This window comes from Centrocercus urophasianus, unplaced genomic scaffold (genome assembly GCF_019232065.1).
Source record: "Centrocercus urophasianus isolate 14NV4802_14NV808 unplaced genomic scaffold, USGS_Curo_1.0 seq_378, whole genome shotgun sequence".
NCBI classification, from domain to species: Eukaryota; Metazoa; Chordata; class Aves; order Galliformes; family Phasianidae; genus Centrocercus; species Centrocercus urophasianus.
In genome coordinates this window covers 38,828-62,394 of record NW_024884953.1, presented here as the reverse complement: position 1 = coordinate 62,394, position 23,567 = coordinate 38,828, and the positions used below count along the sequence as shown (strand labels likewise).

General features: G+C 50.7%; 1 protein-coding gene across 2 annotated transcripts in view; it reads left to right on the top strand.

Moving 5' to 3' along the window:
- MYO1D (myosin ID) overlaps positions 1-23,567 on the top strand; it is a 69,751-nt gene that overhangs the window by 10,455 nt on the left and 35,729 nt on the right. For both annotated transcript variants that reach the window (XM_042832243.1, XM_042832244.1), the window contains exons 2-16: positions 5,205-5,413; positions 6,054-6,147; positions 6,830-6,995; positions 7,210-7,263; positions 7,833-7,928; positions 8,686-8,802; positions 9,105-9,308; positions 9,694-9,839; positions 9,934-10,048; positions 10,284-10,454; positions 13,262-13,332; positions 14,207-14,281; positions 15,155-15,287; positions 20,060-20,226; positions 23,052-23,259. In XM_042832243.1, coding sequence (XP_042688177.1) covers positions 5,205-5,413; positions 6,054-6,147; positions 6,830-6,995; positions 7,210-7,263; positions 7,833-7,928; positions 8,686-8,802; positions 9,105-9,308; positions 9,694-9,839; positions 9,934-10,048; positions 10,284-10,454; positions 13,262-13,332; positions 14,207-14,281; positions 15,155-15,287; positions 20,060-20,226; positions 23,052-23,259 — 2,026 coding nt within the window. The remainder of the gene's footprint in view (positions 1-5,204; positions 5,414-6,053; positions 6,148-6,829; positions 6,996-7,209; positions 7,264-7,832; positions 7,929-8,685; positions 8,803-9,104; positions 9,309-9,693; positions 9,840-9,933; positions 10,049-10,283; positions 10,455-13,261; positions 13,333-14,206; positions 14,282-15,154; positions 15,288-20,059; positions 20,227-23,051; positions 23,260-23,567) is intronic.

The following is a 23,567-nucleotide window of genomic DNA, read 5'->3' as shown; positions in this document are numbered from 1 at the left end:
CTGCCTTCTCCTCCCCTGCCTTCTCCTCCCCTGCCTTCTCCTCCCCTTCATGTGGGCTTGGTGGCACTGAGCCCCGTGCTGTCCCACTGCTCTCCCAGCAGTGTGCAGATGACTCGGGGGTTCTGAGTGCTGTGTGCACAATGCTGCATTCAGGAGCATCCAGCAGCATCCCCGGGCACGGCTTTAGCAGATGCAGAATATCTCTTTGCAACAGAACAATGGAGCATCTGAGTGTCAGCAGCTCGTGGCTGGCTGCAGGTCCTTGTGAAATGCTCCGATTGAAGCTTGGCACCTCAGCCTGTGGAACAAGTGGGAGCTGAGGTGGCCCCACAGCCTTTGCTTTGCTGCCGTTTTGTGATGCGTTGCAGGACTTTACAGCTCCATTTGCAGCCTTGGAAGGAAGCGTGGTGGTTAGAAGCGCCTTTGCATGGACGCTGCTCCCACAAACCTGCATTGCGGAGCTCACACGCTGCTGAAGCAGGGCAGAATTTGGTGCCTATCATTTGCACGATGCCCCTCACTGCTCCTTGCTGCCTCCACTGAGCTGTTCTGCCCAGATCCTGCTCTCCCGACACAGCACTTCCAGTTTCAAGTCTATGGTTGCCAGGCTGAGTCCATTCCCTTCCTCCTCTTTTTTTGCACAAACATTGGGATGTTTGATGCTCCCTGGCAGGATGGTGCTCACCTACCAGTGTAGGCAGAGGGGCTGCATCAGCCTGCCCTGCTGCGCAGTGCTCTGAAGGCTCTCATGCAGTTCAGTTGGTTCTCTTGGAGGACGCTGCACAGCTGTGGCTGACGTCACCTGGGATGGGAGCAGATGGAAGAACCTACCAGATGTTTGTGCTTCCTCTTTTTCACCTTGTCCCCCTCCCCTTTTTCCTTTAATATGCTTTAAGTGTTGAGCTGCTGTTTGACAGCTATTAGAGGCTATGGACCATGCAGTTGCATTGCTGTCCTCTGCCTCGTTCTTGGTTAGATACAGAATCCTGGGATAATTCAGCCTCGGGGTCGTTCAGGGCTCAGAGCAGAGCCATGTAATTATTGCACTGGGATTTCATGTGGTCTAAATCAAACTTTTAACGTGGAAAAGTGTGTTTTGGTGCTCTCTGCAGAGAAACCAGCAGCGAGCTCCTCTGCCTGTGCTCAGCAGCAGCTTCCCCAGGTGTGGATGGGAGAAGGAATCCCAGGCGTTGTGTTCTGCCCGAAAGCTTGTCAGAAGCCCTCTCTCGTGTTGTCTGCTTCAGGTCTGCTTGTGCCTTCTGCTCTGCTTCTAGCTGTAAGAGGAGAGCGCAGCGCTTCCCTGCTGCAGGAGAGGCAGCTCATCCCGCTGACGCACGCAGCAGCCAGGGCTCAGTGACTCCTGTGTTTAGTGGTTTGGCAGTTTCTCAGTGCAAGGTCAGTATTTTGACTTCATACTTCAGGAGAGGGATTTCAGTATTCCGTTTCGGCGACGTTCCTTGGCCCCAGCCCTCGTTCAGCATTCATTGCAGCCAGGTCAGCACCCACCTTCCCTTTCCCCTGCCCCAACCCTGGGACTCGCAGAGCTGTGACCTGCGGGTCAGCTGTGCTGGGCTGAGTCTGCTCAGCTTACAGCTGTCTTCCTGAGCGTGGCTTTGCTGGGACGACGTGGCACCGCAGCTCCTGGTGCACTGTTTTATTTCAAACAATGGCGATGTCACGACGAAGGGTTCTTGAAGTGAAGAGTGCAGATGAATGGAGTATTCCTCAGCCTGCCCTCCCTGCTCCCTCCCGACAGGAAAGGAGTGGTGCAGAATGCACACTGAATGGCATTTCCTATTTTGTGAAGCTGGCAGCATGTAAAAACCGAGTCCATGCGGGACAGCTGCAAGAAAAAAAAATTCACCTGCCCATTAAATAAGCTTAAATTGCAGTTTTTCTGGATGAAAACATTGCAGACATGCCCAGCGAGCATCGCAACAGGCTGGGTTTGTTTTCTGAGAGCAAGGAGGTAACGCTGGGCAGTTCCTTGGTCTGTTTTTCAGCTGCAGTAAAAATATTTCAGCTCTGCTTCTGCCAACACAAGCCCTGTTTGTCTGAGCCCTCTTCTGACCAGGGCGACTGGCTGTCATGCAGTTTGTGAACAGTTTTGTGAAGGAGCTGAAAGCATTCTTCCCTGTCTGATATCTGCTCAGGGTTACCTGAGCAAGGCTTCAAGCAGCAGTGAACGCCCAGCAGGCAGACCTGGTGTCACTGAAAGGCACGCTTGTCTGAGTAGCATTTAAGTCCAGGTAAATGCAGTTTCACCACCAGCACTCAGCTTCAAGACCCTCAGCAGCCCATCCTCGACTGTGCGCTTACATCTCTTAGTGAAACAGGTTTTAATTGACATCTTCCTGCGTGTGCTGTGAGAATGGAGTCAAAGCCTGCAGAAATAGGATGTTACATGTGTTGGGTGGTAGGAAATAGCAAAGAGCTGCCATGGGGGGGTAACCCAAACCAGGAGGGGTTTGTAGCAGAAGGACCTGGGAGTTCTGGTGGCCAGGGGTTGGCCATGAGCCAGCAGCATGCCCTGGAGGCCAGGATAGGCAAGGGGGCCCGGGAGTGCGTTGTGCACAGCCAGCAGGGAGGGGGAGGTGATCTCTCCTCTGCTGTGCCCTGGGGAAGCCGTGTCTGTGTTCAGTGCTGGGCTCCCCGGTGCCGGGCAGGCAGGGGTTACCTGCAGCACAGGGCTGCACAGATGGCAGGGATCTGGGGAACAGCCAGATCGGAGGGATGTGGGGCTGTCCAACCCAGTGAAGAGAGGGCTGAGAGGGGATCTCATCACTGTGCATAAACACCTGAAGAGCAGAGGAGTTGCCAAGTCAATGATTAATGAAGAATTCCCCACGTAATGTGGATGGCGGTGTCTGCTCTCATGGTAGGGTGCCTTTGCTGGACTGTCTGCATTCTGCAGATGTTGTTTTGCAGAATGGGTTCCCAGCCTTGCCAGCTAACTCTTTTCTTTATTTGTACTGAGTGCATTTCAAGTTGCATCATTTCCTCGGTCAGAGCAGTTTTATTTTTGACTGCAGTGTTTGTCAGGTGGGAGAAGCCCTTAATGTGAGTGCTCTCTGGTGGCGAAGATTTCTGCTTCAGCTCTGATCTGTGTGATGTTTTCCAGTGGCAATTAGACACGAAGGTGGGACGTCTGCGTGTATACAGCTGCAACCTGTCCCCTCGCTGCGGGTTGGTTCTGAGGTGCTGAGTTAATAAGTGGAAAGGTCAGTTCTCCTCCTCGGCCTCGCCGTGCAGCAGGATGGGGTTGTGGTGATGTGCACAAAAGGGGCCTGACCCTGGAAGTGTCAGCTCCCAGGAGCAGGGCAGCTCTTCCTCTCAACACATGTTCTGTGCGTGGCTTTCAGTAAAAATCCCGCTGCTGAGTGGATGTTGGGGCACCCGAAGAGCCCCTCTGCTCTGCTGAGCGACCCCTCCTTGCAGCAGAAACAAACACAAATGCTGCTCACACCTCGGGCAGCTTAAGTTTGCTTAAGTTTTCACGAGTTCTCCTCGGGCGAAGCAAAGCAGGGCTCAGAGCAGAGCAATGCGGTAGGAAAACAGCCGCTGCTGTTCTTGGCTGCCGCAGCCGGCGGATGAAAAGCGGCTTTATCAGCAGCGAGGGGCGGCTTGGGAGCTTCGGATCACAGCACTGGGGAGCCTCAGTGCTGGGCAGTGGGGAGGAGGGAGCAGGAGGTGAGCAGGAGTGTTGCTGAGAGTCACACTGGCTGAGATGCACTTCTGCCAGCCCGCAGGGAACCTCTCCTCAGGGAGACACGGAGTGCCTTCGGTTGGAGGGGACCTTAAAGCTCGTCTGCTCCCATCCCGGTGCTGTGGGCAGGGCTCGGTTGGCCCCAGCTTGACACCCTGCACCTGGCCGTGTTGGACCTCGCTGAGCTCTCGTGTGCCCAGTTCTGCAGCCTGTCCAGGTCCCTCTGCACGGCTTCCCTTCCTCCTCTCATAGTGGCTGCACCGCTCAGCTCGGCGTCCCCTGCAGCAGCTGAGGTGCACCGATCCCGGCTCTGTGTCACTGATGAAGGCATTGAACAGCACCGAATACGGCCCCTGGGGCAGCTGCGCGTGGATCCACTGAGTGCAGCCCTGTGGCTGCAGCCATCCAGCCAGCCCTTGGTGCAGCTCACATCCCATCTTTCTCCAGCGCAGAGATGGGGACGTGGTGCAGGGCCGTGCCAGAGGCCTCGCACAACTGCAGGCAGCCACAGCAGCCGCCCTCCATTTGTCCACAATGCTGTCACTCCATCCTCCTCCTCCTCCCTCTACCGTGCACCCTCCAGCTGCGGGGCTGTGCCATAAGCCTCTGTTGCTTGTGTGTTACCCATCCTTTCTGTAGCAGTAGTTTGGGAAGAGCTGCTGTGCTGCAGTTGGTAATGCTAATTGTTATTGCCTTCTCTTTTCTAATACATTTTTGGTAGCTTCCAAGCAGCTTATCTCAGAAATGTGAAAAACTTTACTTGTGAAGTTTTGGGAAGTGCGGATTGGGACTGCGGGAACAAACAGAGCTTTTGCAGTTCTTGTAACTTTCCATGTAAGTACTTTGGAGCTGAAGGCAGCGTGGCTTTGAGAACGTGGAGTGCTGGTGCCTGGATTGCCTTTCTCGAGGTTGTCACACCTGCTACACCCAAAGCGTCCCACGACCCTGCAGAGAACCTCGGGTGGATGGTAGAGGATGTCACAGCTGTCACCACGTGGGGGTGGTGATAAATTCAGTCGAGCATTGCTGGTGTTTGTGCTGCACCTCCTCGCCTGCAGAGGTGTGATGGTGCCATCTAATGTCGTGAGGCTTAAATACACCGCTCGTCTCACTCGTCCTTGCTTAGTGCCAATGATAAGAATTAAATCTCAGAATTGTTTTTGTTAGCGTACTGATGGAAGCAGAGACACCTGGTGATGCCTGAAGCCAGCTTGTGTGTGCTGGTGAGCCAGAACTTTGCTGTCCTCAAAGTCAGTCTGTTGGTGTGGCAGTAATCTGATCCACTGTGCGTCTGTAAGTGGAACAGCAGTAGAGATTTCCTTCGTGCAGGGTGAGATTCTGAGCTGCTGGGTCGTACTCCTTTTTCCATGGAGAGCTGGGTCAGCATGGGCCATGCTGCTGCAGCTGGCTGTACTCCACGCACTGATGAGTTAATGGCAGCCCACTTGGAAAACGTGCTGAATTTCTCCTGATCTTTCTCCCTTTTTGCCTCAACCAGGTTTGAAAAAGGACGGATCTACACCTTTATTGGAGAAGTGGTGGTTTCCATGAACCCTTACAAGAACCTGAACATCTACGGGCGGGACACGATCGAGCAGTACAAGGGCCGGGAGCTCTACGAGAGGCCACCCCACCTCTTTGCCATCGCTGACGCCGCGTACAAAGCGATGAAGAGGAGGTCGAAGGACACCTGCATTGTGATTTCGGGTGAGCTGAGAGCTCTTCCTTATGGTGAACGCTTACCTGACCCAAGGGCTGGTGTCGTAGAGTCACAGAACGGCTTGGGTTGGAGGGGACCTTCAAGACCAGCCAGCAGCAGGTTTGCCAGCGGCTGGCTCAGCCTCGCCAGTGGATGTGTCACTGACATTGGTCATTTCTGCGTGCAGAAGGTTGAGCGGTGTGAAGTGTCACCCCGGAGAAGTGCTGATCTCTGCCCTCTGATGGCTGCTCAGCGCTTTGTTCTCTGTTCAGGCTGTTTGTGCATCACGGTGCTGACAGCAGGAGCGCAGTCTGTGCCATGAATGGTCGCTATCTGGATCCTGGCACTCCGTTTCCTTGATGTCCCCGGCTCTGAAAAGCTGAGATATGTGCTGAACAGTGGCCCCTTGTGCTGCATTTCCCAGCTCTGCTGCTGCCAGTCCTTCTCCTCTCACAATATTCCTTTTGATGCTCTGTGCCGACCTGGGAAACCTTACATCAAACCGCGCAGCAGCAGCAGCAGGCACAAATAAACTTGCTTTAACGAACAAAACCAAAAAGCCCCAGACATCATCATGGTAGGATTGGGGTGCTGCTCAGTGATGCACTTTGGTATTTTCAGTCTGTTGTCCCTTTTCTGTGCCCTCAGGTGAAAGCGGGGCTGGGAAAACAGAAGCCAGCAAGTACATCATGCAGTACATTGCAGCCATCACCAACCCGGGGCAGAGGGCGGAGGTGGAAAGGTAAGGGCTCTGCAAAGGGGTCCTGGCTTTGTCCCTGGGTCTCTTTCTGTCTTACTGACAATCTCCTACTTGCATGCTGATCTGGCAGCATTTTCTTCAGACACAATTTTTCTTCTGGCAGTTTTGCAATATTGCTTGCTAACAACCCATAGAAAAGTGAGGAAGAACTCAAGCCTTCAAACTTCCAAAGTTGAACCAGCATCTCAAAATCACATTTCCAGTGGCAACTTGCCTGAAATATGTGAATGAGAATAGAACATTAAGCACTAGGGGCATTTCTGTGTCCTTTAGGGTCTGCTACTCCTGAACTGCAATGTGTCTGTCACTCCTAAAGAAAATGGCTTTCTACTGAAACAGATTGAGTATCTATTTTGAGTTCTTTTTGTCCCAATGTTGGTGAAAGACGTCAAGAAATTACCTCCAACACTTGTCTGTGTAAAGGAGCTGTGCTTTGATTGCTGCTGTTTGCAGTGGGATCGTTGGTTCCCCTTTGCTCAGCTCTGAGGAGCAGTACCAGGAGCTCCCAGCTGATTTCCTGGGGAGTTGCTGATGTTTTACACACCTACCTGAATACAAAACCAAAGAGCATCTCTGCTGTTGCTCACATCTCTATAGATGCTTGCAAAAAAGTTCTGTGGTTTGGGTACAGAGCTCATCCTCTTCTCTTTTATCTGTACTAAAGAGTGAAGAACATCCTGCTGAAATCCAACTGTGTGTTGGAGGCCTTTGGCAACGCCAAAACGAACCGTAACGACAATTCCAGCCGCTTTGGGAAGTACATGGACATCAACTTCGACTTCAAAGGAGACCCAATCGGTGGCCACATCAACAACTACTTGCTGGAAAAGGTGAGCTCAGTTGTTGGCCGCTGCGTGCCTCAGAAGCACTGCTCTGCTCTTTTGATGAAAGCTTGTGGCTGCGCCTCGCTGGCAGCGCTCAGCATGGCCTTGGTGCAGCAGGAGGTTGGTTTGGAGCTGTTCTGCCTGTGCTCAGCTGAGCTTTGCTTCCAGTGCTCAGCATCCAGATGCAGAAATACCCACCTGCTGTTCTCTCTCCCTGCAGTCTCGTGTGATCGTGCAGCAGCCAGGAGAGCGGAGCTTTCACTCTTTTTACCAGGTTGGTATCCAGTCGGGTCCCAGACATGCAGGCAGGCAGGTAGAGCTTTCGCACCCTGTGTGTTTTGCAGAGGGTTCCCCTGTTGCAGCTGATCCTGTGTAGTGGTGTGAAGAGGGGAAGAGCATGGGGAGGTTTCTCTTTTCCATCTCCAGTCCCATGCTGATACATCTGCAAACTTGAGAGTAACCAGGCAGGTGTGGCAGAGTGCTGGACTTTGGCTACTGTTGTTTGTAATCCGCCTAACCCCTCTGTGTTCTCTCGAGGCCTTTACTTCATATGGAAGCAATTTTATGACACCAAGTTTGCTTTCTTTATTTCTTTGAGTTCTTTTTAATGTCTTCCACTCTGTACAGCAATTCCCTCATGTGTCCTTTGGGGGAAGTGGTCAACCTATTACTGTAACCTTTATTCTCACATGGCATGTTTTTATGGTTTTGCTTGGCAAGCAGGTAAATAAGAAAAAGAACTTGTCTATTACAAAAAAAGGTAGATTTACTGTGGAAAAAATGAAGGATTTTCTTTATTTTGATTCACCTTTTTGATTTCTGTTTGATTTCCTTCAAACACAGCTCCTCCAGGGGGGGTCTGACCAGATGCTGCGCTCCCTACATCTGCAGAAGGATGCATCTGCATACAGCTACATCTCTCCTGGAGCACAGCTCAAGGTGAGTGGCAGGAGACTTGTCTTAAAGTTGTAAAGGCTTCTTAAATGTTTGAATCACTGCTGAGCTTGCAGAAGTGGGGAGCAGTGTTATGGGAAGGCGACACTGTAATGGTGTTTGTGGCAGAGCTCTGGACTTTGGAGATGACTGCATGCTGGGGCTCATTGTTCTCCAGAGGTCCCTTCCAAGCCCTACAACTCTGTGGCACACTCCACAGAAAAGAGAAAAGGCCACAAATGTGCTGTCTGTGCTGAGCAGTACTCGTGGCGTCTGTGACTGCACTGTTTGTTCTGTGTTTTATGAGCAGCCTCTGCCCTTCCACTTTAAATTCCACTGGGAAAGCAGTGGGATATGCAGGTGTACAGCATGGCATTGGGATCAGTCGATCTCAGAGCAATTTTTTGCATCCGAAAAATACTGCATTACCTCTCTGTTTGCTGTGGGCTGCAGAGTCTTTGAATCATAGAATCACAGAATGGCCTGGGTTGCAAAGGACCACAGCGCTCATCCAGCTCCAACCCCCTGCTGTGTGCAGGTCGCCAACCAGCAGACCAGGCTGCCCAGAGCCACATCCAGCCTGGCCTTGAATGCCTGCAGGGATGGGGCATCCACAGCCTCCTTGGGCAACCTGTTCCAGTGCCTCACCACCCTCTGGGGGAAAAATGTCCTCCTCATATCCAACCCAAACCTCCCCTGTCTCACTTTAAAACTGCTCCCCCTTGCTTTCTCAATTCATGTCCCAAACATCTCCTTCCTGCAGTGTTCCATCAACGATGGTGCTGAGTTCAAGGCAGTTGCTGATGCCATGAAGGTGATAGGCTTCAAGCAAGAGGAGATTCAGACTGTCTACAAAATCGTGGCAGTCATTCTTCACTTGGTAAAGTTCTCTGCCCGCGGGGGTGAGGCTGCGGTTCAGAATCTTGGGACAGGAATTCAACTGCCCAAAGTCTTTGTTGTGATTTGATTTCCACAAGTTCAGCTGAGCTCTGAGCGGGGATTCTTTGCTCTGGGTCAGGCTCTGCTGCTTCCGCTGACTGTGGAAGCGTGTGAGTGTGCAGGCCAACCCTTCTGATGTGGTGAGAGATTGTTCTGGCTTGAATGGCAGATAAAAGATGGGCTCCTCTGTTTCATATTAACAAAAATGATTGAGAAATCTAACTTTCTTGCTACTTCTTGCAGGGGAACTTGAAGTTTTCCGTGGATGGCGATACGCCCCTGATAGAGAACAGCAAGGCTGTGTCCAACATTGCAGACCTGCTGTCGACAAAATCTGAGCTGGTGGAAAAGGCCCTTCTGTTCCGGACTGTCGCTACGGGCCGGGATGTCATCGACAAGCAGCACACTGAGCAGGAAGCCACCTATGGCAGAGATGCCTTTGCAAAAGTGAGCTGGAATCTCCTTTTTCTTCACCTGATCTCATATAACAGTGGAACACGCTGCTGTTGGTTGAGGTGGATCAGAGCGGCCATGCCTGTGGAAGACATTCACTATGGAGTTGTCTTTCATCACTGTGCATTTTTAGTGCTGTATAGGGCTGAATGTTTTGGGAAATAGGATTCTCAACTTCCTCAGCAGTTAAATTCAATGGGTATAGGGTGGAGGAGCAGCCTTTAGGACTGCGTGGAAACAAAGTGCTGTCGTTTGTGGTGGAAAGGTGGGAGGCTGGTAGCACAGGGGTGGCAGTTGTCCTCCCTTTGCTAAGAAATCAAAAGGTGTGGGTGTGGAATGGGTGACGTTAGGAAGGCCCTCAATGTTTGCTTCCTGGCAGGCCATTTACGAGCGCCTCTTCTGCTGGATTGTGACGCACATCAACGACGTGATTGAGGTGAAGAACTACGACACGACGGTGCATGGGAAGAACACGGTCATTGGCGTCCTGGATATCTACGGCTTTGAGATATTTGACAACAACAGGTGACACGTTGTTGGAGCACAGTGCTGCTCCTTTCCCAAGTGAGAAAACTCACCTTTTTTTTTTTTTTTTTTTTTTTTCCTGACGTTTCTGCAGTTTTGAACAATTTTGCATTAATTACTGCAACGAGAAGCTGCAGCAGCTCTTCATTCAGCTGGTTCTGAAGCAGGAGCAGGAGGAGTACCAGCGGGAGGGCATTCCCTGGAAGCATGTGAGTGATTTGGCAGGGGAGGGGTTGGTGGACCGGCACCAGGTCTAAGGTGGATCCTGGAGCAGGCTCCTCTTGAAGGCAGCGGGACATCCGTGTCCACACCAGTGGTGCTTTCTGGAATCTGGCAGTGGGAGAAGCCGTCCCACGGGTGCTGGGTGCCATTCCATCAGTGGGTAACGTGGGTGCTCTCGTGCCGGGCAAATCACAGCTACCCCTCCGCTTCTGGCTTTTCCAGATCGATTACTTTAACAACCAGGTGATTGTGGACCTGGTGGAGCAGCAGCACAAAGGGATCATTGCCATCCTGGACGACGCCTGCATGAACGTTGGCAAGGTGACAGATGAGATGTTCCTGGAGGCTCTGAACAGCAAGCTGGGGAAGCACGCGCATTTCTCCAGCAGAAAGGTACTCTGCAGCCTCGTGCTCCTTTGCGATGCCTTTTCTATTGCTTAGACATAACAGAACAGAGGGACTCAGGGTCGAATCGTGACCACGAGGTATGAAATTAAATGCGGAGGAGCAGCTCTCGGCTGCAGAAATCAGCCATCCCAGTGCGCCCCGAGCGGCCTGCACCCAGCAGAGGGAGCTCGAGGATGTCCGATGCACGCCGCTGTCATTCGGATCGTAGGAGCTGCTGCGGCTGTGCCCTGGCATCTCATGATGTCATTGAGGACCAATGGAGGCATCGCTGCGGCTCACGTGGGATTCTTCCCAGGCTGCCGTAATACTGAGTGGCAGGGAATTATTCACACTTCTGCCTTATTGCAGCGCTGCGGGTTGTTGTGCCGTTGTCATTGGCTGCAAAATGTGCTCATCTCCACTTGTGCCTATGGTCTGCCAGGCTACTCGGCTTGCTTTGTTTGCATTGTGAATTAAAGGGCTTCGTTCCTTGCTTGGCAGCGTAATGAAAACGTGCTCACCAGCCTGGTTCATCTGAGAATTGGCACTGAGTAATCAAATGTCATTTATTTATGAAGTGCAGTTTAATATATTGATGTCTCTCTGCTGAGAATCGCTGTTGGAAATGCATTATTCAGGATGCTGCCCCCCCCTCCTCCCTCCCACCCGTGTGTGGTGTTTTATGTAGGTCAGAAATACAGAATTAGCATGGTTGTGTAAGAAATGTGCTGAAGGCTGCCTCCGGGGAGGCTGAGCGCACAGAGCGGCTCTGGCTGTGCTTCGGTTCAGCCGAGGCTGGGAAGAACAGAAAATCATCAGTTTTTCTTCCAGATGTGACTTTCCTGAAGTGCCCTTCGTGAGTCCCTGTGTGGTACAGGGAACATGAAATACATGCATGATGTGTGTGCATCCCACTGCAGCATTGCTCAGCGGGGGGGGCCTTGTCAGGAGGCTGTTTGCACTGAGCTGAAGGCAGAGGAGGAATGCTGCTATAAATAATGTTTATGGAGGACATGATGTATCTTCCCGGCTTGCTAATTCCTCGCTTGAATCAATAGAGCCTTGGAAAAAATCGACCCATAAAATTCTCAGCATCATAATTATTGCTCCCGCTCTCGTGCCTTTGTCCTTTAGGTTATTTAAGACATCTTCCTCGGTGAGCCCTTATCCCATAGAGGAGGGCAGTGTGAAAGCTGAGCTCTCCAAGCTGTCCTCTTCCAGTCTGCGTTGACACAGAGGACTTGATTTCACTTTCATGGACTGCAGTAGTTCTGCCCGGGTACCACAAAGCCCAGTGCAGGGCAGAGCTGTTCCTGAAGAGTTAAAGGACGTGTGCTGTTATGCTGCGGGAGCAGCTCCCATCTTTCAGCCTGAGTTAATGCCTCACTGCTCCCCTGCAGAGCGTGTTGCACACTGGCTCCGTGTGGATAAGCTCTAAGGGGCTGCTGTGCCCTAAATAGTAGTGTCCTAGTTTGCCTACTGCATGTCTGATCTGCTGTCTGCTTGGTTGTCCTGGTGAAAGCCAAACACGCCGGGAAAAATCCTGGTAAATATTCCCACTGTGAATATTTGTGGCCAAAATTACATCCCTAAAGGAAGGGTCCTTCTCTGAATTGCCCAGTATTTGCAGTAGGAGGAAAAATTCATTCTCAGGAAGGTTTTAGAGGCGTGCTGCCACTGCTGCCAGGGTGGTGGTGGGAGCAGCATCCCTGGGGTGCTCAAGGAAAGGGGAGATGTCACACTGGGTGATGTGGTGGGGGGGGGCTGGTGGTTGGATTTGGTGGCATCAGTGGTCTTTCCAACCTTGACAACCCTGTCGTGCTGGTCTAGATGTGTGCTGGCTGTTGTGAATGTACTTCTCAACATCAAAGGTTCATTTTCTCAACGTCTTTAACTTCTGATTTTTCTTTTTAAATTATGTTGTAATTTCGTAGCATTGAGTGCAGTGAGAGTGAATGAATTCCAGAATCTTCTGTTAGAGGAAGGTTAGAGTTAGAGAAGTGATGAGTGTCAGCCTCAGCAAACTGGCTGTGAAGGTCAGGGTGTGAGAAGGTCTGTTCTTGTCCTCTTGACTCTTCATCTTCCAAGCTACTGGGCAGCAGTGAAGGCTGAACGGAGAGAACAGAGAGCTACAAAGACCAGCCAGGCCTGGAGCATCTCCCTTGCAGGGAAGGCTGAAAGCCCTGGGGTTGCAGTGGGGCACTGCAGTGGTCCCTTGCAGCCCCTGCAGCTCTGAGATGTGAAACGCAAGAAAACTGCTCCCAGCCTCCATCCATCTGCAGTCCTCCTGCATGAGGGCTGTGGGTTCTTTTCAATGTGACAAGGAGTTCCACAGCCCACATACTCCTAGAGTTTCCCAAAAGCCCAAGGTTTGACTCTGCTGTTATCCATTTCCCATCTCTGCAGCACTTGTGCCCCTTTCTCCAGTCCTTCTCAGAAGCTTAAATACTCAAGGAAACCTGTAGGGCCCATAGGAACCCTCGGTGCCCATGGGAATCCAAGAAGGCTGTCAGCTCTATCGCTGCTGCTCAGTGCTATTCTGCTTTTTTCCCAATGATTTCTGCTGATTTGCCCAGTCCGTGTGAAGTTCATTACGGCTCTTTTAATGAGTCCAGCATGGTGTTCAGCACTTGCTGGCATCTCCCACGTTGGTGAGCTGTCACGGAGCAGCCTGCACAGCTGAGTGCACCCTGCTGGGTAGCAACATTTGCTTCGTTCCATTGTGGCTGTGCTCCCACACCTCCTCTATCGGCCTGCAGCTCTGAGCTGTTTGTCCAAGGGCGGCGTTTTAATGTGTGTGGAATTTCTTGCAGCTCTGTGCGACTGACAAAACCCTGGAGTTCGACAGAGACTTCCGAATCAAGCACTATGCTGGAGATGTGATGTGAGTTTCTTTCAGCTGTGCCTTCTATTTCTGTCTTCAGCTTTGATGTGGCAGGGTGCTCTGATTCAGTGCTGCCGCTGTGAAGCTGCCGTACAGAATTGCGGAGTGCAGCAGTCGCTTATCAATTAAATCTGAAGCTGGTGGCTGTACAGAATATGAATTTGGAACTGAAACAGAAGGAGAATGTGAACGGGAAAGCAATGCTTCAGGAAAAAGCAAAGCCTACCATGGCAATACAAAGAAGCTGTAGAGAGCTAATCAAACCTCATTTAGGCATCTGTTGGTGTGATTATACAACTCTCTGGCTTGGAATTCTCAAACCAATGTGAGCTGGCTCAGAAGGCAGGGCGGTGGTAAAACTAACCCAGCAGTGCAGGGAATCTGCCCCATGCAGCTGGGAAGTGTTCTGGGCCTGAAATGTGCAGGTGTGACAGCAGTGAGGAGCAGCGGGGACAGTGTTAGAAAGCTTCCAACAGGTGGCCACTGTCTGCAGTCACTGAAATGATGTGGTTTAGGATGACAGGGCAGAAAGAGGAGTTGGGAAGGAAGCGATGTAGGTTTTTTTGGTTTATTGTTTTACCTTTTGCCTTAGGATTAAATTTACCTTTGATTTATAAAGGTAACCAAGGTGGTTGTATTGGGTGCCATTCATTCTGGAGTCTTTGCTGAGTGGTTGCTGACAGACATTGCTGATTCCAAAGCATTCTGCCAAGGAGAAAAACAGTCCCAGGTTCTTTATTAGAGGCTGAGCTTCAGCGCTGCCAGTGACTGGTGGGAAATTTTCTGAAGGAAAACTGAGATGTGGAAATGTTGAAGGCAGAAGTCATGAGTGTGGCTCTCGAATCTGGCATTAACGCTGTTTTCCTTTTTGCAGTTACTCAGTCTCTGGATTTATTGACAAAAACAAGGACACTTTATTTCAAGACTTCAAGCGCCTCATGTATAACAGGTAGGAATAAAACCATTAAGGAGGTGAACTTAAGTCTGCTCTGTCTGGATCCCTTTCTGTAGAGTGGATGCTATGAGAAACTAGCGTTCAGCTGCACAGGTTGTGCAGGGTTTGTTGGTCCCACCTCACTGCAGTCAGGGTTGCTGTGCAGAGATGAGCACCGTGCCTTTGACCAGGAGTGGAGGTGCCACTACTGATCTCCCTTCTGTGAGAGAGCAACTGAGCAGCGTTTGATCAGCAGCAGAGATGTTGGCCCCAACTGGAAGCCCACGTTTTGAAAGAGAGGTTTGGGGTGATGGGAAAAATGAGCAAATATATGGAGTTGGTCTCGTATGTGCTGTGCCATGACAGCTCTAAAGCACGCGGTCACTTGCTGTAAATACTGACGAGTGGAAGTTGCCTTTGACAGGTGTGTGTGAGGTGCTACCAAAATCTGTATCTAGAGGGGCTCCACAAAGCTGTTCCAGTCTATTCCAGATCTCTTGCCATCCATCATGGCTGTTTCACCTCAGCTTCCAGAAAATGTCAGCTCAAATAGATGAAGTAATTCATATATATATCAAGGGTGTCAATTGCAGAATCATAGAACCACCAAGGCTGGAAAAGACCTCTAAGATCATCCAGTCCCAGCGCCCACCAGTGCAGCCACTGAGCCACGTCCCCCTTTGCACAGGAATACAGCTTGGAATCAAGTGCTGTGAGCCTGAGCGTTGCTCAAAAGCAAAAGAGATTTTGTTGTGTTGGTTTGACTTGGGTGGCAAGGACATCTGGGCACCCTGCTGAGTGTTGAGCTGAATGGAGCACTTAGGGCCCTTCTGTTGCTCCGTGCAATTAAAGCCTTTTAGCTCTTTTAGCTTTAGCTTTGCCTTTTAGCTCTAATCCTGTGCTGAAGATGATGTGGCCCGAAGGTAAACTGAGCATCACAGAGGTCACCAAGCGACCTCTGACAGCTGCTACCCTCTTCAAGAACTCCATGATTGCGCTGGTGGACAACCTGGCATCAAAGGTAAATGCTTCCATTGGAAATTGACTCCACTTGTGCTCGTCTACAGACAGCTGTCAGCTTCCTGTCACTGCTGTCTGTCACAGAGCCAAGCTCATCAGTGGAGATGAGCTTTGATTGTGGCAGTGGGCAGCTGTGAGGAGCTCCTGGGACGCTTGTCAGCCATCCCTGCACAAAGGAGCTGGATTGTGTTGTGTCCCCTTCACTTGCAGTCGAGCCTCCCTCTTTGGGGGGTAATAATTATTGTGTCAAATAAATAACAAAGCTCTTCTGGCAGAGGGCCCAGAGGATGTAGTTTCACAGCATGGAGATTATTTTTTTTCTGTCTCTCAATGCTAAATATCTTCGTTGAAAATTCAGTGTGATTTCCTTCTTTTCTCTTTGTGTGAGATGGCGAGAAGTGAAACTTTTTATTTTTCTGAATAATGAAGTTTTTAGCAGGAAGTATTGCTCTGGTGAGCACTGCTTTGTGTGAGGGTTGTGTGCTGTTCCATTGCTTTGCGTTTCATTTGAAAGCGAGGTGAGGGCGCGTTATCTCCTGTGTGAACAACAGGGAGTAAACCTGCATGGAGGGTCCTGAGCAACAGGCAGAAATGGCTGGGGGCTCTGGGGGGGAGGGCTGCCCTCCAGGCATCGTGGTGGGACGTTTCTGCTCATCCTCGTGGGAAAACTTCATTGGTTTATTTGAAGAAATGAGCCCAGGCCTTTGTGTTTGTAAGAGCAAAGCAATCAGGAGACTGCCTGGAACAACTCCTGCAACTCACAGTGGGGGATGAGGAGCTGAAGCTGCACGTCACCATCCTGAGGCAGAATTCACCATCCTGAGGCAGAATGCCTCGTGGAAGGATGGCTGGTTGATGTGAAACAAGTACCTTTGGTTGGTTTGTTGTCGCAAATGGAAGCCTCTGAGGATGGGGAATCGTTTCCAAGGCAGAGTTAGAGACTTAGGGACAAATATTCCCCTTGTATTTATACCTCCCCTACATTTTCATTGAGGATTTGGGGTTAGGAGGTTGGATGTTTCCAAATTTGCTGTTGAGCAATGCAGTTAATTGGAGAGTGCTGTATTATCCAGGGCGTTTTGGATCCCACGAAAGGGAAGACTGTCATTAAACAGAGGTGTTAACGAGGGCTCCTGCCCAGCACTCAGAGGCCAAGGACTGTCGTGGCTGTGGCCAACCTGCACTATGGCACAGGGCTGGAGCAGGGGGGATGAGCTTGGGCTTCAGTCTTTGCTTTAAGGGCTGACACAGGCAGTGCTCCTGCAGGAGGGCATCTGAAGGTCCTTCCCTTTGCACACAGGTTGAGAGTTGGCACTGAGCTATTTGTGGATATATTTGTGGTATTTTTGGATATTGAGGTATTTGTGGATACCTTCACCGTATGAATCTGGACCTCACTCCATGTTAGCTTTGTTTTCATATCTGCGTTACTTTAAAGGCTCTGAATTTTGGTGTGCCCAGAAAAGCAGATGCAGCATAGATAAGGGGCCTGAGGATGGACTTTGTGCTTCTTCCTTTGGGCTGTGTCACCTGGGAGCCAAGCAGTGCAGTTGCTGCAGTCCTGGGGCGGAATGGCAGTCCAGGAATTCATTGGTAGAATGAATTCTATCAGCAGCATCAGCACTATTGAAACCCATCGTTCAGGGGCTTCAGAGATGCCAATTCATTGAGCAGGAGCAGAATAGCAGAAACAACCCTTGAACTCTGCAGACATCGGAGCTCCGATGGCAGCTGGGTGTTTGGCTTGGACAGTTCTGCTTTGCTGCGTCCTGCTGTAGCGTGGGGCTGTGAGGAGCAGCAGAGCTCCGTGCCTTCGTGGGGCTGTGCTGCCCAGCACGGAGTTGTGGCCGTGCTGCTCTGTCTGTGATGACTTGTTGCAGTGGCTTTTCTTCCTCCCCTCACTGCTGACTCTGGGAGCCCTGGGGCTGACGTGGCTCTAAATGATGAGCTTCTGGAGGAGCTCTCTCTGGACATTCATCCTGGTTTTAATTCTTCTTCTTTTTCCTTTTCTCCCTTCTTTTTCCCCTTTGTTTTTCCCCTCTCTGTAATTCCTTTTGCCTGTTTTATTTTTACTCCATCTTTATCTCTTGTCCATCCCTCTCCCATCCGGTTTGACAGGCTTCATCTCTACTAAGCCATAGTGCCACTCCATGACCACTTGGGGACAACCAGCTCAAATTGCCCATTCTACGTCCTGTCCTTTCTCCCATCCACCGTGCTCTGAACTATGGAACAGAATTCACCCAAGCAGGATCGTGGTGCAAAAACACTTTAATATCTAAAAATCACTCTGCTTCATTTAAAAAAAAAATCAATTCCAGATAGACAACTGAGCAGCATTCAGAACTCGGGCCTTTGTGCCTCTGTATTTCAGTCTTCCATTTATAAAACGTGGCTCTGGGCTTGACAGCCTCCTGTGCAATAATGGGAGCTGCATAATTATCCCCCTGAAGAGCTGGGGCTGGTGGGATTGTGAGCGTGGAATAATCTCCTTTAGAATTTACCCTGCTAGCTGTCATTGCTGAGAGGCTTTAATTACACTGTAATTGTGCTGATAGATGATCTCCTGTCTGTGCAGGAACTTCCTATTCCTGTTTTCCAAAAGGAGAGCAGCATCTCGACTTCTGCCTTTTGTATCAGCTCTCATACACTCGCTCCTCTTTGGAAGTCGTGAAGGGTAAATCTTTTTGCATGGGGGCTTTGAATGACAAAGAGATGAGTGACAGCCCCGGCAGAGAGAGCTGTGGCAGCGGAGGGGTTCTGCAGTGATAACAAATAGCTGCGAACCAAACGCTGTGATGTCTGATGAAGGACTCGCGCCGTTTCCCTGGGGGCAGAGATGTGTTTTGAGATCACAAATCGCGGGCTGCAGGTCCAGCAAACTCCTCCTCCTCCTCGCTAAGAGCTGCCATGACTGCATGGAGCCTCTTCGTGGATTGGAAGTTCATCTGGGACTGCTCCTGCCTTCGGTTTGACGCATGGCTGACAGCCAGATTCCCACGGCACAGCCGAGGAGAAGTTGTCACCCACACACATTGCATGTCCTGAGAGCTGGTTGGAGCCTGCTGAGGGAACAAGGACCCCTGGAAACCTTGTTGCCTTCAGCAATTTGCAGGAGAAAGCTTAAAAAGATGAAGAGTTTTAAGAGATTCATGCATTAAATTGTTCCGTCAGGTTGTGTTTTAGCACAGCAAATAGAATAGGATCAGGCTGTGCCAAATTACTGCAGCAGAAGGAGGTGCATGGGGGAAGACCTCCCACAGAACAGGGCTGTCCCTTGGCTGTCTGGTGGCACGGAATGGTTTGGGCTGGGAGGGACCTTCTGGGTCCTGGGGAGGCTGTGCTCTCAACACTGCTTTGTTTTTTGAGGAATTGAAAAGAGAAGCCAGGTGAAGACTGTGCTGGAGCCACACCAGGGTTGGGTTGGGAAGGACCTCAGTGGTTGTAGAAACCATGAGTTCATGGCACTGTTGGGTTGGAGGGGACATTAAAGATTGTAGAACCATGGAATTGTTGGGTTGGGTTGAGTAGGTTTGGCTTGGAAGGGAACTTAGGGATTGTAGAAACATGGAATGGTTGAGTTGGGTTGAGCTGTGTTGAGTAGGGTTGGGTTGGAAAGGACCTCAAAGATTGTAGAGCCATGGAATCACAGCACGGTTGTTTTGGAGGGACCTCAGAGATCCCAGGGCCATGGAATCACAGCACAGTTGTGTTGGAGGGACTTTAAGGATTGCTGAGCCATGGAATCACAGCTCTGCTGGGTTGGAATGGAAGCCCCCCCTCCCAGTCCCTGCCATGGGCTGTGTGCCCCCCACCATCCGTGGCTCTGGGCACAGTGAGGGATGGGGCACCACCGCTGTGGGCAGTGCCAGGGCCTCTTAGAGTCTCGTCTCAGTGCTGGGGCTGTGGTCATTCATCCCATTCCTATTTGTTAGTGTGTGCAGGCTTCGTGTTCACGTCAGCGCTGCGTGCTTCCATGTTGTGTCAGGGCTAGCTGGGTTATTTGGGGATGAGCCCATTTGTTCAGCATTACTGAAAGGAAAATGGCAATTTTGGGCCTTTCATATTATCCTGAGTTTAGGACGGTGACCTGAAATCACAGAAAATAGGACGAAGTCATCAACAAATCACAGAAAATAGGACTGGAGGGGACCTTGGGAATGCCTGGAGTTCAGTCCTGATTGAGGACAGCGCTGCTCCCCTTCCCTGTGTGTGTGTGCAGTCTGCTCCTCTCCTCTGATGGGCTTCCTCCCCTCCACAGGCATTCTGCTCCCATGCTTGTTCTGCTGATGTTCAACTTGAGCTGTTCTGTATTGTGCTTAAAGCCTTCTTTGTCCCAAACCAGAACTGCTGCATCTCTTTGTGTTTACATTTCAGGTGCATTAAGGATGGAAGATGTTAGGTGCTGTCACCAGCATGGTTTTGTGGCTCAGCCCTTCTGAACTGATGCAGTATTTCCTCTGGGTCACATTTTCTGGGTTTTCAGTCTTTCTGGTTCTTCTCTGAACTCGCTGATCTCCATTTCCATTCTGTTTGACCTTGAAAAATAAAAGACCGTGCGGTTATAAGGAACAGTTTTGCCTTTAAGAAATCAGGCTTGGAGCCTTTGTGGGGCGTGCTGCTCTCCCTGCTGGGAGCATGGCAAGGGCTGACGATGGAGAGAAAGAACTGAATCAACTTCGAACCCCAGTGCGGTCGAAGCAGATTGGTTGTGAAGAGTGACAGCCGCTCTTTGCCAGCTTTGTGGACTCGTTCTTGTCTCTGTCCCTCTAGGAGCCCTATTACGTCCGCTGCATTAAGCCCAACGACAAGAAGTCCCCCCAGCTGTTTGACGAGGAGCGCTGCAGGCACCAGGTGGAGTACCTGGGATTGCTGGAGAACGTCAGGGTGCGAAGGGCAGGCTTTGCCTACCGCCAGACCTACCAGAAGTTCCTTCACAGGTAGGAGGGCAGCTGTGCTCTCAGGTCCCTCATCCTCGCTGCTCGGGCTCCCCTTCTTCGTGCTGAACTCCTTTGCTGCGTTATTCTCTCCGTGGGGAATTGTAATGAGGTTCTTCCCCCGAGCATAACCCAAAAAACAGAGCTAATGAACTGCTGTTTTCTCTCTGCATCTTGTCTGATGGTTGCGGTGAGAGGGACGGGTGGATGCTGTGTGTCATGGGAAGCGCTCAGTCATAGGACTGTGTTCCAGTTGGAAGGGGCCGTTAAGGCTGTCTGTCCCAGTGCCTGCACTCAGTGGGGCACCCACAGCTCTGCCAGCACTCAGAGCCCCTCCAGCTGAGCATCCCCTGGGATGGGGCACCCATTGCTTCCCTGGGCTGCCTGTCCCGGAGCCTCCCTGCCCTCATTACACCCAATCTGCATCTCCCCTGTTCCGGTTTGAAACCATTTCCCCGTGTCTGTCAGTGGTGTGCAGTGACACCACAAGTACACGAGGAAACCTCTGGGCTTACAAAGTGGAAGTGTGGGAAAGGGATAATAGCATGGCCTCATTAAAGCATCTTTCTGATATCCTTTGCCCTCGTTACTCCTACCAGATCTGTGGCAAATTGAACGTTTTAGATTGTAATTTGTCTTGCAGCTTCAGTAAATTAGCGCAGATACTGAGGATTCATCCTCTTCAGTTACTGAATTGGTTTTAACCTCTGTTATTGAATTGTATGAGGGAAAGTCCCTGAGGACAGGAAAAAAAGCCCGAACTGAGCAGGTGGGATGTGCCACGTCAGACCCAAATGCCACGAGAGATGACAGAGGAGATTTGCCTGGGTGTTCCATGATACCTGAGGCAGAACAGGAGGTGAGGCTTATCACACAGCCTGCAGCCCTGTGTATCTGTTCTCCTGAACATTACGCAGAGGTTAGTGCTCACATCTGCCTTCGCACGTGGAATTTGTTCCTTAAGACTTGTGTAATTACTATTAATATAAACAGCTGCTTTGTTTGTCATGAATATTTGATGAGCTCCTGTAAGCTTAAAGCCAGAAGTGCTGTTTGCAGCCAGCCAACCAAATTAGCATGTGGCAAGTGGTGGAGCTTTGAGGTGCTGCAGTGTTTGTTGTGCCGGAGCCTGCGGTCGATCAGCATCTAAAGGATAAGAGCACACGCTGCGTTTGCATACCACAGCAGTGCTCCCAGTGCAGCCGGCACTGAATCTTCTCAACCTGCCCCTCTTGAAGAGGTACGGATGTGACCTGTGGTGGGAGCTGCACGCTCAGCAGCGTTTACTGAAGGGGGATCGCAAGGGATCACAACTGTGCAAATAAAGGAACTCTCCTCCAGGACAGAGTTGGTGCTGCTCAGCCTGCAGTACCCGAGGGCGGCGATATTCCAAATAAAGCAGCGCTGGGGGCGTTTGGGAAGGGCTGCCTGGGGGAGCGGAGGAGCGGCGCCCGCGAGGCATCTGTGGCTGTAACCCAGCCCTTCCCCACAGCGGCATCCCAGGCCTATTTTCGGGCAGTGTTACACAGCATGGAAACAACACCGAGATCCCATCTGCTCTGCACTGAGTGCTCCCTCAATAAGTTTGCAGATGCAGAGGAGCTGGGAGGAGGTGTCAGTCTGCCTGAGGGTAGGAAAGCCCTACAAGGGATCTGCACTGAGGCCAGTGGGATGAGCTTCAACGAGACCAAGTGCCAGGTCCTGAGCTTCAGCCACAACAACCCCAGGCAACGCTACAGACCTGGGGCCTTGCGAGAGCTGGTGGTCTGCAGTTGTGCCAGGGGAGCTTCAGATTGGACGCTGAGAACAATTTATTCTCTGGAAGAGTGGTGATGCAGTGACACAGGCTGCTCAGGGAGGTGGTGAAGTCTCCATCCCAAAGGTGTTCCAGAGCTGTGCAGATGTGACCCTTAGTGTTGGTGGCATGGCAGGGACGGGTTGGACTGGGGATCTTAGAGATCTTTCTAACCTTAGTGATTCTGAGACTCTGTGAGTCGTGGTGGCTTCATGGCTGGACTGGATGAGCTTAGTGGGTTTCCCAACCTCAGTGATTCTCTTCCGAGCTGCCACCACGCACAGGCAAAAGGAGAGGGGAAGGGTTGTGGTGTCACTGAGCAGATTTAGGATGGCTCCTGCCTTGCTGTAATTAGTGGTGAGGTCAGGATTTGGCAGTGCTGCAACATCCTGCTCACACTTCAGCTCTCCAACGTCTCTCCCTATTTTTTTCTGGGCCCTGTTTAATAAAGCATGCATTTGTAGTGCTGTCCTGATCCTTTGGTTTCCCTTATTTAAGTGTCCTCAGGTGGAAGGTTTTCCTATCGAATTAATTACTGCAGGAACATTTTCCTGATGAGAACAGAAAAGAGAAACCAGCTTAAAATATTTATGCCCCATGAGTGCTTGTATCATGGGCTTTTAAATAGAGAGGTGGTTAAGTCTGTTGCAAGAGTGTTTTATTTGGATCATGAATGTGGGTAATACAGCAGCTAAAGCATCAGCTGTGTTTGTGTGTCCAGAAATGATACGTGGACGATCCAGTGTTGCTCTTTGCAGAGCTCTGTTGATGGAGCTCATCGCATTCATCAGTTCTGTGTCGATGAACTGAGCTCCTCACAGTACTTGTTCTTTTCAGTGCCTTAAAATCACACCTCTTGCATTCCCTTGCTGTTCAGTTTTGGGGATCACATCTCCTACACAAACTGTCTCAGGATCTGCTGCATGTAATCAGCTGTATTTCAATTTAGCTGGTCATTATGCCTAAAAGATATTGAAGGTTGGTCTTCTGGAGAGCACAGAGGACAAGTGTGCATTGGAAATTGTGATTCCAGGTACAAGATGATCTCAGAATTCACCTGGCCAAACCATGACCTCCCTTCAGACAAAGATGCTGTGAAGAAGCTCATTGAGTGCCATGGGTTTCAGCACGATGTTGCCTATGGGAAGACCAAAATCTTCATCCGCACACCACGAACGCTGTTCACCTTGGAGGAGCTCCATGCCAAGATGCTCGTCAGGATTGTGCTCTTCCTGCAGAAGGTAAAGCTTCGCTTTGCTGCATCAAAAAGCTCAGTTCACGATCCTTAAAGCACCTTTTCTCAAGCTCCCTGTTGTTTTTTCTTGCTTCTTCATCGTGTTGCTGATGACTGAGCACAAAACGTTTGAGGTGAGTCATAGAATCACAGGTTTGGGTTGGAAGAATGCTTTCATGTTGGTTCATGGAGCTTTGCGTGTACCTATTGCTGAGTCCTCCAAGGTAAATGAAACAAAGGCAGGCAAGGGATAGAAAATGAGGGGAAAGGAAGGAGTGATTTGTGTGTTGGTGGCAATTTCTTCCCATGGGAGCT